General features: G+C 39.5%; 1 protein-coding gene across 1 annotated transcript; it reads right to left on the minus strand.

Moving 5' to 3' along the window:
• Positions 1–1,109: 1,109 nt before the first annotated feature.
• Positions 1,110–4,457, minus strand: eif1 (eukaryotic translation initiation factor 1). The gene is made up of 4 exons (XM_007236499.4): positions 4,294–4,457; positions 2,405–2,568; positions 1,969–2,070; positions 1,110–1,806 (listed from the first exon to the last, which is right to left on the minus strand). The coding sequence occupies exons 1-4, from the start codon at positions 4,322–4,324 to the stop codon at positions 1,762–1,764; spliced, it is 342 nt and encodes a 113-aa protein (XP_007236561.1). The 5' UTR covers positions 4,325–4,457; the 3' UTR covers positions 1,110–1,761.
• Positions 4,458–15,807: the final 11,350 nt, after the last annotated feature.

Below are 15,807 nucleotides of genomic sequence, written 5' to 3' on the forward strand. Positions count from 1 at the left end.
CTATTATTTATTCAGTGATCGGTTGCCTGGCTGTAGTCTTGTAAGCCACAGCAAGTTACCATTTGCCAACTGTACCATCTGTAATGAAGTAATTCTGTGCTAGATTAATTTGAATTGCGGTGTAGGACAAGCTCTTTATGGCAATAAATTATGCCAGGTGCCAATAGGAAAGATGTATTTTGTTGTGTAATATACTAAGAAATGTTAAGTAAACTTAACTTCATCACTTAGTGTGCCTTAGACATTTAATTTAAGTAATATTTACTGAAAATATGAATTAATCTTTACCCAAATAATGTGAGTGCATACGGTCACCTTAAATTTATTTTCTTTTTTTTGACAGTGTCTGGATGTTACCCAAATTCCTAACTGAAGGCATTATTTTATCAACACAAACTTTGTCTTGAGGATAAAACTGTCATTTGTACACGTTGAGCTACATTTATTTATCCATAACAAGATTAAATGTTTGCAAAATCTGCAAAAAGGCATGCATGTGTATATATAAATATGCTAATGGACATACACAACACTTTACTGTAAATTGTTTTGTTAACCTTATCCTAAATAAAATGTGAGGATTGATGTCTAACTATTTGTATTACTACCATAATGCTGCAATTTCCTTCAAATTCTATCTATACATCTAAAAGAGATAAATCAAAAGTTAAATCTGTAATTCATAAAAGTATTCCAAACCATTCAGTACTGAGCTTGAACCACTAATTGCTCACTTGATTAGAATTAGAACATGGGACACCTTTTACAGTTTCGATGTAAAATTTTCATTATTCTGTGAACTCAAATCTTTACTCCACAGAAAATATTTAGTCTTTAAGTAACTTTCAACATTCACTAAAAATAAGTGTTAAGATTTTTACAATGATTAAAAAAAAAAAAAAATTAATACAAAAGTGAACTACGTACTATACATTGTAATGCATGTTATTGGATTGTAAAACAAGTCACATGACAAGACTATCAGCAGGTCCAAAGCATGTGATTTTTCTAGATAAAGATCTGAAGCTGTTTACAGCACGTAAGATTACCCATACAATTTATGACAAAATTGTATTTTTTTTAAAGCAAGACTGCAGCACAAGAGAAGGTAAGGGATATTGTTTATTTCAGTCAAAAAAATGACAAGATTAGAAAACTGAAATTAGGCATATTTTAAAATAAGAATGGAAAAAAAAAAGCAAATATTAAAAAGTTAAGGTGGGCTCGCCATGCTCTGTGCTCCAGCAGCACTCCAGTGTAATCCTGCAACAGGCTGGCCCACATACGCAATCCATTATGGTGGAGCATTAAGAATGAAACTTGGCATATGTCAAGACCTCACCTTAACACCCCCACCCTGACTTAAACCAACAACAATTGTGCAAAATGTAGCATCTGAGGATTTTTATTGAAACTTATACACAACAAAACAAACATGGAACTGTGCTTGAAAGCACAAGTCTAACTAAAAAGGAGAGAGGGGAAGGGGAGAAAGGATAAATAAAAAAATTAAAAGAAAAATATATAAATCACCATTCATCACGTATTGTTTGTGTTGCTGACTGTCCATGCTGTAACTGGACTGGGCTCTTTGATGATGAAGCCCTACTGCTGAAGAGTCTTAAATCAGATGCAATCACTTTCATTTTCAGCGTTTGCTATGTATGTTGGTGGGGGAAGGGTTGGGGGATACCAGCCAAGGAATTAGGGAGGGGAGGGGATCAGTGTCAGGGTCAAGGTGGGGGCAGATCGCCAAAGCCTCTAAAAACCGTGGACCTTGAGCTGCTCCTCTTTGGCCAGTTCAATCTGTTGGAAGAAAGTGAAAGGAAATATTAATACCATTACAATTTAAAATGTTAAAGCCCAGGTGAACCTGAAGGCTGAAGTGGGCACTGAAAAATCATTCCAAAATGAAAATGTAAATCCATTTCTGATAAGCTGCTCCAAAATTTACAAAAATCTACTTACATCAGTCAAGAACTGACAGATATTCTTGCGCTGGTCGCCTTGCAGCTGAATCACTTCACCATACTCAGGGTGCTCAATCACTGTCCCATTGCAGGCAAATTTCTGGGGGAGAAAACAAAGAGGAACAAGTTTATTTAATCATTTTATAGTTATGCTGATTATTATGATAGTAATAGATACATACAAGAGTGAATAAAAAACAAGATTTTTTTAAATCTGAGAATAAACATCCAGCCTGACAAAAACAACTACAATAATAAATGTCTTCAAGATTATTTGAATTTTACAACGTAATGCTTTGAATTTTACACCATCCCTATTCTCCCTTTTTTTTTACATTCAGCTTATACTTCTTTAATTTATTCTTCTGGATATGCCTAGAGCAAAAAAACTGCTAGATAGGTGTGAAGGTTTTGAAGTATATTAAATGGTTTACCTTCTTGAAGGCCTTGACTAGCTTCTTCTTATCATAGTCATCGGCAATGCCCTGAACAGTGGTCAGAGTCTTCCTGCCGTTCCTCTGCTGGATTCTTATGTGGATGTAGTCCTCAGTCCCAGCTGGGAGCCGATCATCACCCTTAGTTGCATCAGCAAAGGGGTCTGAAGAAAACAAGATCAAGGGAGAAAGCAATCAATGCAGGGAAACAAAGGGCATAGAGAAAGGCAGTGAGAGAAGTGAGGGGTAAAAAAAAATCGGTTACCAAGCCAAACCAAGCCCAAAACGTGATCTTAAAGAAAAATATTTAATTGTTGTTTATGCCAACCCATCATACGTGCCAATCAATCAATGTATGTATGTAACATGAAATCTGTCACTTGAAATATTATATTAAACTGAGCCCCATGTCAAAACTGAAACAGCAACTTAAATCAACGAAAGCTAAACATTTGTGATAAATGCTCAAGTGGCAAAAACGTCAACCTTGATTTTTATTAGACTAGTGTCTGTATTTAACATAAACACGGAAGAAGGGCTTTGAAAACAAACAACCCAACATTCCGAACTGTAAACGTAACCGTGATTGAGCAAGCTCTACATTTAGACAGCCCCCCATTTCGGGCCAGCTATGACTAACAAGACGAGGTCATATTTCTTAGCGACTGCGCAAAAGCTAAATATAAGCAGAACCCCGCTTCCATTTTGTGAAGGCCAAACTGGCGGCTACGTCTCAAATGGCGCCCCAGTGCACTATGTAGGGAGTATCTAAATCCACAAAACTGTAACCTATCCTAGCTAGCTTTAAAGATTAAATCGAAGAACACAACGGTAACCATGAAGACAACTGGCAGCTATTATATTAGATTAAAAAAACAAGCGCTCCAGTTGATCTGACAGCACTAGTCATATTTGCTGCTGCGTTTTGTTCTAATATTTAGGCGTCCAATTTAGTTCACTACATAGGGTGCACACAGCCATTTGAAACGCCCCTTAGACATTTTCTAGACTGAGCCAGGTTAGCATTTAAGCTACTTACAAAGGATTACAATCAGACAAGATACAAGGGCAACGGTCACTTAACAGTCGAGGGAACTCAAAGGTGGAATAAAGATGATCTTATTCTGCTATTGTGGAGCCAAAAAAATAAACAAATTGAAGCGAGGCGTCGAGTTTAGTGGGGCGTTAGCTTTAGCCACAGTCGTCATGAAACAGACAAACAAGTAGTTAGTTAACGTTAGTTAGCTACTGTGTTAACCATCGTCAGCTATTGTTAAGGTCCAAACCAATTCGCAAAACTACAAAAATCTTACGAATATATGGTTATTTATTCATAATAACAATACGGTTACGTTATGGGTTACGTTTGCTACAACTATTTTCTTTTAAAAACCCGAAATTAAGTTTAAATTAGTAAAATAAGTGGTTGCATTAAAAACAACAGTACGAAATTAAGGAAAAAAAATTGTGTACAATTTAATCTATTTCTTTCCAGCAAACGTAAATTGGGCCTTCTTATTAAAGTCTGACGTTCCACCTTAAATGGTGCGACACTCATCATTTCGTCAAGAGTATTCAAGTGTTAACTGCTGCACTATTTAAGGTGGAACGGTACACTCGAATTCAACAGTACACACAATACGTTTCCTTTCCTTTAAACCGCAAGTAACAAGCCCCACAACAGTAAAATAACGCTAGCTATAACCAGGTAAACATTTTCAGACGATTACCGTAACTGTCAAATTAATCTAAATACAGTTTCAGTATTTTTTTACTATCAGATTTGGCCGCCCTTCCCCCACCCCGCTAGTTCAGCTAACGCTAGTTAGCTGAGCTCCCTCCAGCCCTACTCTGGATAAATTCAAAAATCTTAATAGAAATGGTCTTACCGAAGGTTTTGAGGTTCTGGATAGCGGACATACGATTTGATTCCCTTTCCTCTCGGAGGGTAACGGAGTTTTCGTCGGTCGGATTTATTTTGTTGGTTTAAGCTGCGTTACTTTCACCTTCAGACACTCGCACGAAATGATGACTGCTCAGAGTAAAAAAAAACACATTTATAGCCCCGCCCCCTGCATGACGTGGCTAGCTGGTGGTGGTCGCCATGGTTACCACAGGAGGGAGGCCACTAGCTTCAGATCTCTATGACATCACACCACGCAGTCAGAAAGCAAGAGTTCCAAAAGCAGCAGTTTCAAGGCTTGTTTCTTGTTTCTTTTGTTCAGAACAGCTTGCTATTAATGGCAGCGATGGACCAGAGGCCAGTTAAGTGCTGGTTTAAGCAACACTAGTTTTAGTTCAGTCAAACCTCTGAAATCTACAGATTTTTACTATTCGCCTAGTATAAAACATGCTGTCATTGGCCGAAAGAAATATATTTTTCTTTATAATGTTACTTTTATTAAAGAGTTGTGTGTCCTGAATTAGAATATATTGATAAAGTCTCAGTGCAAAACTGTATTACCCAGCAACACTAGTTTTAGTAGTCAAACCTCTGAAATCCACTAATTTTTACTATTCGCCTAGTGTAAAACATGCTGTCAGTGGCTGAAAGAAATATATTTTTCTTTATTATGTTACCTTTTATTAAAGAGTTATGTGTCCTGAGTCAGAATATATTGATAAATTGCCAGCGCAAAACTGTATTACCCAGCAACACTAGTTTTAGTACAATTTCTTACTTTTTCTTTTTTTTTATCTACGTTATTTAAACGTGTTTAGAATATTTGAAAAGCTTTTAATTAGCTTTAAACTCTAAATATAATTAAAGTAGTTCATATTATTTCATTTACAGCCTCAAAACTGATTTTTATTACCTTTTTGGGGGTACTTTTATATTGACAGGAAATCGTTTTGGACTCCTGCCAAGTGTTGCTAGAATCACAATGCTGCTCATTTCACGGAGCTGGTCTGTCTGCAGAGCCGCAGAGCCACAGATTTAAACCAGCAGTTTCAGGCCAGTGGTATTCTGCGCATGCGTTGACACTTGCTTCGGTTTTCTTAGCGATTGTTATACTAGTGACACTTTAGTTTTAGGAGGAATTCCAGTGTCCTGTCGAGTTGTGCTACCCATCGATATATGCTTCTTTCCACCAGTGCGCCTGCGCGGACATTCTTTTATGATTTTTCTTTTAAAAGTCAAAAAAGTAATAAAACAGGCAATGATAAGCAATTTAAAATACAGAACACACAAAAAATATGTAGGTCTTATTACCTTAATTTTATTTTTTTTTATACACCGAGTTAAATAAAGCTTATCCAAATATCCCGTTGGAAGCATATTTCCTAAAGAGTGCTTATTTTTGTATTTTTACCTTTACATATACACTAGGGTAGACACGATTTGACAGGGTAGCACAACTCGACAGAACAGGTGTTATTAAGGACAAATAGACTGATGGACTGATGGACTATGTAGACATATCGCTCTCAACATTTATAGTTGGCTCACGTGGGATTTACTTTTACACTTACTCAAACATGTAAGTTACATACCAGAATGAACAATTCGCCTTAATTATGCAATACGTATGATGTATATCATATTATACCTTTGGTGCAATATTTTATTTATTTTGGTTTCCATGGCAATAAAATTATGACGCTCTCTCCTTTTTTTCTATTTATTTGAATATTTTTTTGTATATTTTTAAACTGTGATTTAATATGTCCCAAATGTGTGATTAATAAAGGATCGATTTATCTTACAACATAAATAAAACAGATTTAAACTGAGCATAATGTTAAACACTTGGCTGAAACAAAGACATATGTATATAGTAAATATTGCACACAAAATAGTGTAACCTTTGGACATCAATAAAAACAGAGGATTTAAAAACCTTAATTAGCTATAACAAAATATCACTTATGTTAAGCGCTGGCTTTATGTGTACACTTACACGTGCAAGAATAAAACAGCATAAACAGACTTAAACTGAGTATAATCATAACTTTATTAATACAATAAAATAGTGATAATATAAACAACAAACAAAAAACGTCACTTAACTAACAACAGCAATTACATTACCTAACAACAGCAATTAACAGAAATCAACATAAGCAGCAGAAATAAAAAATTACAGTAATCAACTTGATACTTGTTGCAGTATCGCTCTTATATCAGCACGGAATTCCCTTGTTGGACTGACGCACTGCAATCGCAGCGGAATCGCGTTGTGCAGCAGGTGGACCCACAGTACTGGAACCAAAAGAAAAAGAGCAGACTGGACTGCACAGGGAAAACTGGGGGAATTCTGGAAGCAAATAAGTGATATTACTGTCAATCAACACAGCTTTTACATGGGTCTAGTACCACACATGGGCAATGTTGGATCCTTATTTAATCTCTTGCTGCTAGTTTAATAATATAAAAAATCTGTTACTTTATTTATTTCAGATTCTAAAATTCTTTAAACATACTACTTTGATGGTAGGCATATACCAATTTAATTTTTTATTTTTTTGCTTAAATCCCTTTCTTGTGTTGTCTTCTGTTTATTTTTTTTATTACATTTATTTTTATTGACATTTAAGCACAGCAAGTCCAATAACCTGCCAGGGTGTAAAGTTTTATCATTTTAAATTGTAAAAAGATATGATGTTAAAGTATTAAAAAGAGCCAATTATATTTGCATTTTATACAAACTGTGTACAGAATCCTACACGTTTATAAACTGGAGAAAAATTTCCACAAGACCATGACAGTAGCTAAATAAATCACAAATTAAGCTATTACTACACCTACCAAGCATTACCATTGTTGCCTCCTTATGTACAATATAGAATTCCTTCCATTTCTCTGCATTTTTAATTATCCTCCACTCACCCTTTCCTTTCTTTGCCTTTCTTGTGATCGGCTCTCGGGCTGAACCTGCTGGGATGACCTGATTGCTGCAGTGAAATGCCTTTTTATAGTTCTGAGGTCTTTTCAAACCACTTCCCTGGTTCAACTGCATCTGCATTCTTTATTTTGAAGGTCTCAGAGAGCTCTTCGGTTTAAATCCGAACATGATCAAATGTGACAAAAAGAAAAAATACATAATTTTTCTTTAACATTTTTTTCTAAAGGTGGGCAATTCTTTACAATGGCCCTGATTATAAAGTCAAATAATCATTTATTTTGCAAAGGTGATGCTATTATCTGTACAGTAGAGTTTGTTACATGTTAAATTTCTTTCCCTGGCCAGAAGAGGGCAGCAAAAGCAAAGCTATTTACTGGAGAGCTCAGGACGTCCACCTGTGCAGAGATTCCCTGTGCAGAGTAAACTAATGTACAAAGTAAATGTACAAATGACAAAATGATTTATATTTTTTACTTAAGTAAAAGTGCAAAAGGCCACGCTCCAAAATGTACTTAATGTAAAAACATAAATGTATTTCTTTAAAAGGTTTCCTTGATTCTTGATTTTGAAATGTTTTTGAATTAAAAGTAAAGAGAAGTCCTGAAAATCAGGGTTAAAAATGTTGGAGTTTTTGGATTGTGTGGAGTGTTGTGCATCCTTGAGTTTCTTGAAGGTTGCTATATATGTGTAATTTAATTAATTTAATAAACAAATGTAACAGAAGTAGCTGAAATATCTAAAAGAAGTAGTGCAAGGCAAAAAAAGTAAATTTAGGCATTTACCTCAAAATGTATTACTGTACCATTGGGATTTATTAACATAAAATAATGAGTCATAAAGCAATCAGTGTCTTTTAAGAAGGTTGTAGATGGTCCTGTAAGGATGTCCTAGCAAGTTCAACCCAAGAACAAACTATAACATCCTTAAAGAAATCTCCAACAATCCTAAAAGGCAACCACAGGACCTACAGGTAGCTCTTCCGACAGATAATGTCAAGTTAAAGCATCTACCAGCAGAAATACATTGCACAAGTTTGATTTTCATGGGAAGAGTGCAAGGAGGACAACCTCTTTATATATTCAGTTAAATAAATGATGAAGTGAAATGTTATTGTTTTTGCAAAAGGTGATGTGATTATATCTCATGTATCTACAGATTTAGTTTAAAAGAAGATGAAATATTGATTTGCCCATATGTCTTAAGAAACCAAATATTTAATGGGGTGTATTATGGATGATACATTAGAGCTGTCTGGTCTTTTAGTTGTGGCTGAAAGCATAAATTCCAGTTTCCAACAGTAGGTGGAACCCACGAGCCAGAAATGCGAAATCTCACAGTACCTTGCTTTGAGTGGGCTGAAGGATGCTTTGGAGTGACTGTTGAAATGAATGTAACAAAATTAAACATATTCAAACACAACTTTCAGCAGCTTATCTCTTTTGTCAAAGCACAGACCCTGTGTGCCAATTATCTCTCCCATTCCAGTTCTTATTAGAAGCAGAAAAAACAGCTTGCAGTATGTAAAATGTAACTGAGAACAAAGTACACAGGTTATTAAGTAGCTCCTCTAAATATCAGATCTCTTACAAACAAGATTTATCTGATTAAAGATTTTATTTCAAATTGTGGGCTTGATTGTCTACTTTTAACAGAGACATGGTTAAACTCAATTTTGACTGCATTTGTGTTTACTAAGCTGCATTTTTGCATTTTGATCTTTTCAGTGTTCTCTGTGGAGCTAGACTTAAGCAACAAAAATCATTTGTGAAGTATAATTAAAGAGGTGCATCAGCTTTTGAATGTAAATGTATTAAATAATGCAAAAAATAATGTGCATTCAGTTCCCTGCTCAGGCATGCAAATTTGCATTTTATTTTTATTGTTTGCATTGTATTTTAGTTTTATTTATTTACGTTGTTACCAGAATCACAATCATAATGAAATCTGTACCTCACTTCTAAGTGTGAATTATAGATATGTAAAATAGGAAACTTGAAGTTGACTTGTCAAGCTTCTCAGAGCAAAAATGCTAATCTTTTTACAGGTAATGCACAATATTTGCACAACACTGAATTCAATTAAACAGCTGATGGGAACTGATTTTAGATCAGTACTTTAACTCTAAAGGGCTTAGTAAATGAGGCCCATTGTTTTCAATTGGATGAGTGGTGTGGCTGTCTGTACAGAAATATGAGTATGTACATATGGAGTTACGTGGACGTGAGTGACGAATGCTTTTTATACCGTGTTCAGTGTAAAAATAGCAGCAGCAGCAGAGTCAGGGTTTGTTCATACCTGTTTAAATTATCTGGGTAATATAACATGTTAAACTGCACCTGAACAGCCGTTTAGCCTAAACATAAGGAGAATATTTGAAAATTGGGGATCAAGGTCAGATTACATTCTAATCACAAACTAAATGTACTGGAGTTCGTTAGGGAGTGGACTTCTCTTGCGGCTCTCAGTGGAGATGTTTTGGTCTATACTGGTCTAATGTATAAAGGTATGTTTAAAGAATAGTGCCTATGTGTTTTTTGCGTTTAACTCTTAATTTTCTTTCATCTGGTTTAAAATTAAACTGCATTCTGTAACGCGGGGATGAGACGGGAGGCGGATTTATATGCGGGTAAGACCAAACTTTTAATAAATAATAAGTAAACAAATAAACAAATCAGGGGAATAACGAATATAAATATGTACATAAACAAACAACAGGGAGAAACGTAAAACAGATAATAACAAACAGGATTAGGGAAATATACAGGGATAACTACGTAAATATACAAAATAAACAAAGAAACAAACAGGAAATAAACGTAACTAGAAATAACGTGACCGAATAAATAAACAAGAGCGAGTAAATAGAAAACAATGACGTGACGTGACAGACAACGGGGGAAGGTGCAAAGACCGACGGAGGACAAGGTGGCAGAGGAGGGCTATTTATAGTAACATGAAACACTGAACACCTGGGGAAACAGTTAACAAGGGGCGGAGCTACAAATTACACACACGTAATGGAAAAGTACAAGAGAAACACACTAGGAAACGGGGAAAACACAGGAAAACATAGCAAGGGCGTAACAGAAGCCCCTCCCTAAACGCGCAGCTCCCGAGGCGCGTAAAAACGAACCCCGGGGGCCGGCGGCGGGGAGAGGCCGGGAAACACAAGAGACGAGACCTGAGACTTAACATGGGGCAGAACTGGAGACTGGACTGAAGACCAGACAGGAGACTGGACAGAGAAAGGAGACTGAACCAGGGACGTGACTGGAGACTGGACATTGGGCGAGACAGGAGACTGGACAGGAAACTGGACAGGGGACGATGACTGGACGTGAGACATGACGGGTGACTGGACAGGACTAGACATGGGAACGGGAACAAAAACATTAACAGGAACAGACACGAAGACGGTGACAGGAACAGGCACAGAAAAACCAGACAAGACAGGAACAGGAACACAGACAGACACGGGGACCAGAACAGGAAGCGACATGGGGACCAAATAAACTTGGGGATGCAAAGTTCTTGGGCTGGAGTCCGGGGCTGGAGTCCGGGGGCCTTGGGGCAGACCTGGGCACATGGGGCTTGGGGTGAAACTTAGTTCTGGGTGCAGGAATGGGCGTGGGTGTGGTGACGGGCCTCGCTGGCGACGCGACGGCTTGGGCAGCAGGAGCTGGAGGCGCGGCAACTCGGGCAGCAGGAGCTGGTGGCGGTGCGGCGTCTCGGGCAGCAGGAGCTGGCGTAGCGGCGACTCGGGCAGCAGGAGCTGGCGGTGCGGCATCTTGAGCAGCTGGAGCTGTCGGCGCGGCGACTTGAGCAGCTGGGGCTGGCGGCGTGGTCGGCGCTGGAGCGGTAGGCACCGCTGGCACAGGGACATGGATGGTGGGCACTGCTGGCTTTGGCACATGGGCAGTGGACACCGCTGGCACAGGAACATGGACGGTGGGCACCGCTGGCATCGGCACATGGGCGGTGGGCACCGCTGGCACAGGAACATGGACGGTGTCTGGCACCGCTGGCATCGTAGCAGGAGCGGTGGGCATCGCTGGCATCGTAGCAGGAGCGGTCGGCACCGCTGGCATCGTAGCATGGGCGGTGGGCACCGCTGGCACAGGAACATTGGCGGTGGGCACCGCTGGCACAGGAACATTGGCGGTGGGCACCGCTGGCACAGGAACATTGGCGGTGGGCACCGCTGGCACAGGAACACTCACGTGAACAAACTTGGACCCTTGGGCAGTAGGTGTCTGCGTGGAGACTTGGGCTGCTGAAGAGAGCACGGAGACTTGACATGAATTCACCGCAGCGTATTCAGGTTCCAGGGCAGCAGGAGCAGCAGAGTGCAGCGCCGTTGCCATGGAGACCTTGGAGCGGAGATCTGCTGCCGCCCTCGGAGCGTCGAAAACCCGGGCTGGAGCTGCTGATTCCCCGGAAGAGTCCAGCGCATCGGAGCGCGGCTGGGCGGCCGCGGAGGAGGTTGGATCTGCCGCCGTAGGAGAAGCAGATGCCGCTGCAGATGGAGAGGAGAGCGCCGTAGCAGCCAAAGAAACATGAGCCGTCGAGAAGCTTGGAGCTGCAGCCGCCGGAGATGCTAGCTGAGTTAGCCGCGTAGCCTTGGAGAAGCTTGGAGCTGCAGCCGCCGGAGATGCTAGCTGGTTAGCCGCTGAAGCTAGCTGCGGAGCCGCCGAGGTGGAGCGCGCCCTGGGAGGCGGGTGGAGGACAGCCTCCGCAGCCGGCGACAAGCGGGCTATCGTCGGGAGGTAGAACTCGTCCTCCGAACTGGACGCGGCTGCGAGGAGGTCCACGTAATCCCAGAAATAGTCCTCACAGCCCGCGTTTCTGCCCGCCTTGCCTACTTCGCGGTTCGGAGCGAGGCCGATGGCCCCAACCGTTAGCCCCCCCCCAAGAAAATCCTCCGGATCTTGGGACCTCTTAGAGCGCCGTGACCGAGGCCTTCTTCGGCCTCGAGGCCTCGGATTATCCTGCGCCGAGGTCCCAAAGGGAGCGTGACGGATGGCCAGCTTGCATCCAGCCCAAGGGTGACCCGCAAAATCCATATGGTTGGTCTTTATGTAACGCGGGGATGAGACGGGAGGCGGATTTATATGCGGGTAAGACCAAACTTTTAATAAATAATAAGTAAACAAATAAACAAAACAGGGGAATAACGAATATAAATATGTACATAAACAAACAACAGGGAGAAACGTAAAACAGATAATAACAAACAGGATTAGGGAAATATACAGGGATAACTACGTAAATATACAAAATAAACAAAGAAACAAACAGGAAATAAACGTAACTAGAAATAACGTGACCGAATAAATAAACAAGAGCGAGTAAATAGAAAACAATGACGTGACGTGACAGACAACGGGGGAAGGTGCAAAGACCGACGGAGGACAAGGTGGCAGAGGAGGGCTATTTATAGTAACATGAAACACTGAACACCTGGGGAAACAGGTAACGAGGGGCGGAGCTACAAATTACACACACGTGATGGAAAAGTACAAGAGAAACACACTAGGAAATGGGGAAAACACAGGAAAACATAGCGAGGGCGTAACACATTCTAATTAATGACACACCACCACCTTGTGTAACCCCTCTAAATGTACCACAGCACACACAACGGTTAAATTCAGGGAATAGCACCATCTACTACTGAGTTAAATAGGGCAACTTGTCTTTCTCATGTGAGACATGCTGTGACATTTCTCCTTTAAATGTGCACAGAAAACTCACAGATAAATACATGACCCAAAGCCACAGAAGAGTTTTAGCCAAAAGACATATTATTAGAGCATATATTATTCATCTCTAAATGCTTTACAGACACTAAGATAACTAGCAATGGTAAGTTTTATCCAGCACACTAGCTAGCTAGACCACTTCAGTTTCTGAATCAGTTTCTCTGATTTTGCTATTTATAGGTAGATGTTTGAATGAAATGAACATTGCAGTTTTATTCTATAAACTACGAACAACATTTTCAGACCTCGAATAATGCAAAGAAAACAAGTTCCTATTTCAAAAGTTTTAAGAGTTCAGAAATCAGTATTTGGTTGAATAACCCTGGTTTTAATCACATTTTTATACATCTTGGCAAGTTCTCCTCCACCAGTCTCACACACTGCTTTTGGATAAACTTATGCCACTCGTGGTGCAAAATTCAAGCAGTTCAGCTTGGTTTGATGTCTTATGATCATCAATCTTTCTCTTGATTATATTCCAGAGGTTTTTTATTAGGTAAAATCAAAGAAACTCATCATTTTAAAGTGGTCTCTTATTTTTTTTCCTGAGCTGTATTTAATGTGATCAAGTGCCTTACTGAAACTAATTTTTTAAAAAAGGTGATTTTTTTTTAAAAGGTGATGTGCTACAGGCGGCTAACTCTTTCTTACAGTGTTGTTACAAATGCAGTGTTGGAAAAAAATGTAGTTAAACCGAACTATTGCATGTGAGTCTGCAAAGATGAGCTCTTTGTTCTGTGCAGTACTATGTCTTATATGTATGTCAGTATAGCTAATGATAAAGTAATGAAGCAATGTTTTTTTATATGCAAGCTCCATTAAGATGTGTTATACAAAACAGTTATTCTGTTATCGAAATTATTCATTTGGACATGCTCCAAACTACTGGTGTGTATTTCTAAAAAAAATTATACTAGCCTCAGACCCCACTGCCTGTTTTAAATCGTTTTATTTCTAATTTTTCCCATTTTCTTCTCAATTTACACGGCCAATTACCAAACCCACTCATTTGGACTCCCCCATCACTAATAATGCCCCAACACACCAGTAGGGTGAAGACTAACACATGCCTCCTCCGATACATGTGAAGCCAGCCACCGCTTCTTTTTGAGCTGCTGCTGATGCAGCATTGCCGAGCAGCATCACAGCGCACTCGGAGGAAAGCGCAGCGACTCGGTTCCGGTACATCAGCTCACAGACGCCCTGTGCTGCAGACATCACCCTAGGAGTGATGTGGGGAGAGAGCGCCATCTACCTACTCAGAGGGGGCCAGTTGTGTTCCCTCTGAAAGCCGGGAGCTTGATGGCAAAGCTGCATGAGCGAGGTTCGAACCTGCGACCTCCCACTATCCAAACAAATGCTTGCTTGAAATCTGTGCAGCAATTGATTCTTTTTTACCATTATGTTCATGAAAATCAGTGAATTTCAGTTTTTATGCCATGGCCCCTTAAAACACTTTGATAAAGAGACTAAAGCCCCACTGGGTCATCTATATGTTTATTTAAATTGTTTTAAGTTAATTCACTCCCTGTGTCTCTCTGTGCCTCCAGGCTACCAGGTCACAGTGGCCATGCCCTCATTCCCAGGGAATTATATTAATGCACTTATTCTATGCGTATGACTGTTATTAACTTATAAAAGCCTTTAAGCCTTTTGACAGTTAATGCAGGTAGTTGAAAACAAATAGCTTTTAACAATACAGCAACAAATGAATTAGACATTTTAATAATTGCTGTCTGTCAATCCTAACAAAACTTGGAGTGACTTAAGGCCAATTTAATCAATAAAACTAATTACTAACAAATTCTAATGGAAACTGTGTATTCAGTGCTGTAAATGTAAACTGTAACGTTGCACACAATGAAGGAGGTGTTTGTGTGAATAATGACAATGGAACTGTGACCTTTAGAGAATCTGTCACAGTTACTGAGCTGAAAAGTCACCTGATTTTTAGTTTTATTGTTACAGGCGGGGTGTGAAGTTTTGGTATTTGTTATTTAGGTGGATAACTCTGCTTGGTTTCTGCTTGTTCTCTTTGTGCCACAGGAAACACCCATGAGGAGCTGCTGGTACATAACAAATGACCCTGGGTGAGTCAGTGGCAGGGGTAAAGGGCTCGAACAGGTTGGGGCAGATTTCTGGGCGTTTAGAATAGTGCGTTTCACCCTCCTGACACCGACAGGGACCTGCAGAGAGAGCCAGTGTTTGTGTTAACTCAGTAAACAGCTAACCTGTCATTATATTGTCAGGACAGGTTAATCAACAAGCACACATGAATGTGTTCATTCATATACAGTGTCTTTCAAAACATTTGAGACAAAGGCATAACTCGTTTTAAACGTGCATTCAGAGTTTTTTAGGTGTTTAAAGTGTGCATCCTTATATTTCAATGCCTGAATGATTTAGATCATTGCATGTTCATACATTTCATTATATCATGTCAAAATAACTGTGCATTAAATTTTGTAGCTAGTTTTTGATATTCAGTAATATTGCCAATGTATAAGTGAAAAACATTACGAGAAGAAATAATAACAGTAAACAGTACATCAGTAAACCTTGTTGAAATACCTTTTATAATCCAGTACTAGCACCCTTTTCTTTTCAAGCTATTTCAATGATATTAAAATGTGTGCAGCATTTGCTTTAGCATTGTATTGTTTAAAAATGTTTGGACCTGTCGTCCCTGCCATTACAGGAGTGCGCTGGCACAACCTCATAGCATGAAAGACCCTGGCTTTTGGACTTTTGTTTTGCTAACAGTCTAAATGGTCTCTTTTGTCTTTGGTCTGGA

The sequence above is a fragment of the Astyanax mexicanus genome, chromosome 3 (assembly GCF_023375975.1).
Source record: "Astyanax mexicanus isolate ESR-SI-001 chromosome 3, AstMex3_surface, whole genome shotgun sequence".
NCBI classification, from domain to species: Eukaryota; Metazoa; Chordata; class Actinopteri; order Characiformes; family Acestrorhamphidae; genus Astyanax; species Astyanax mexicanus.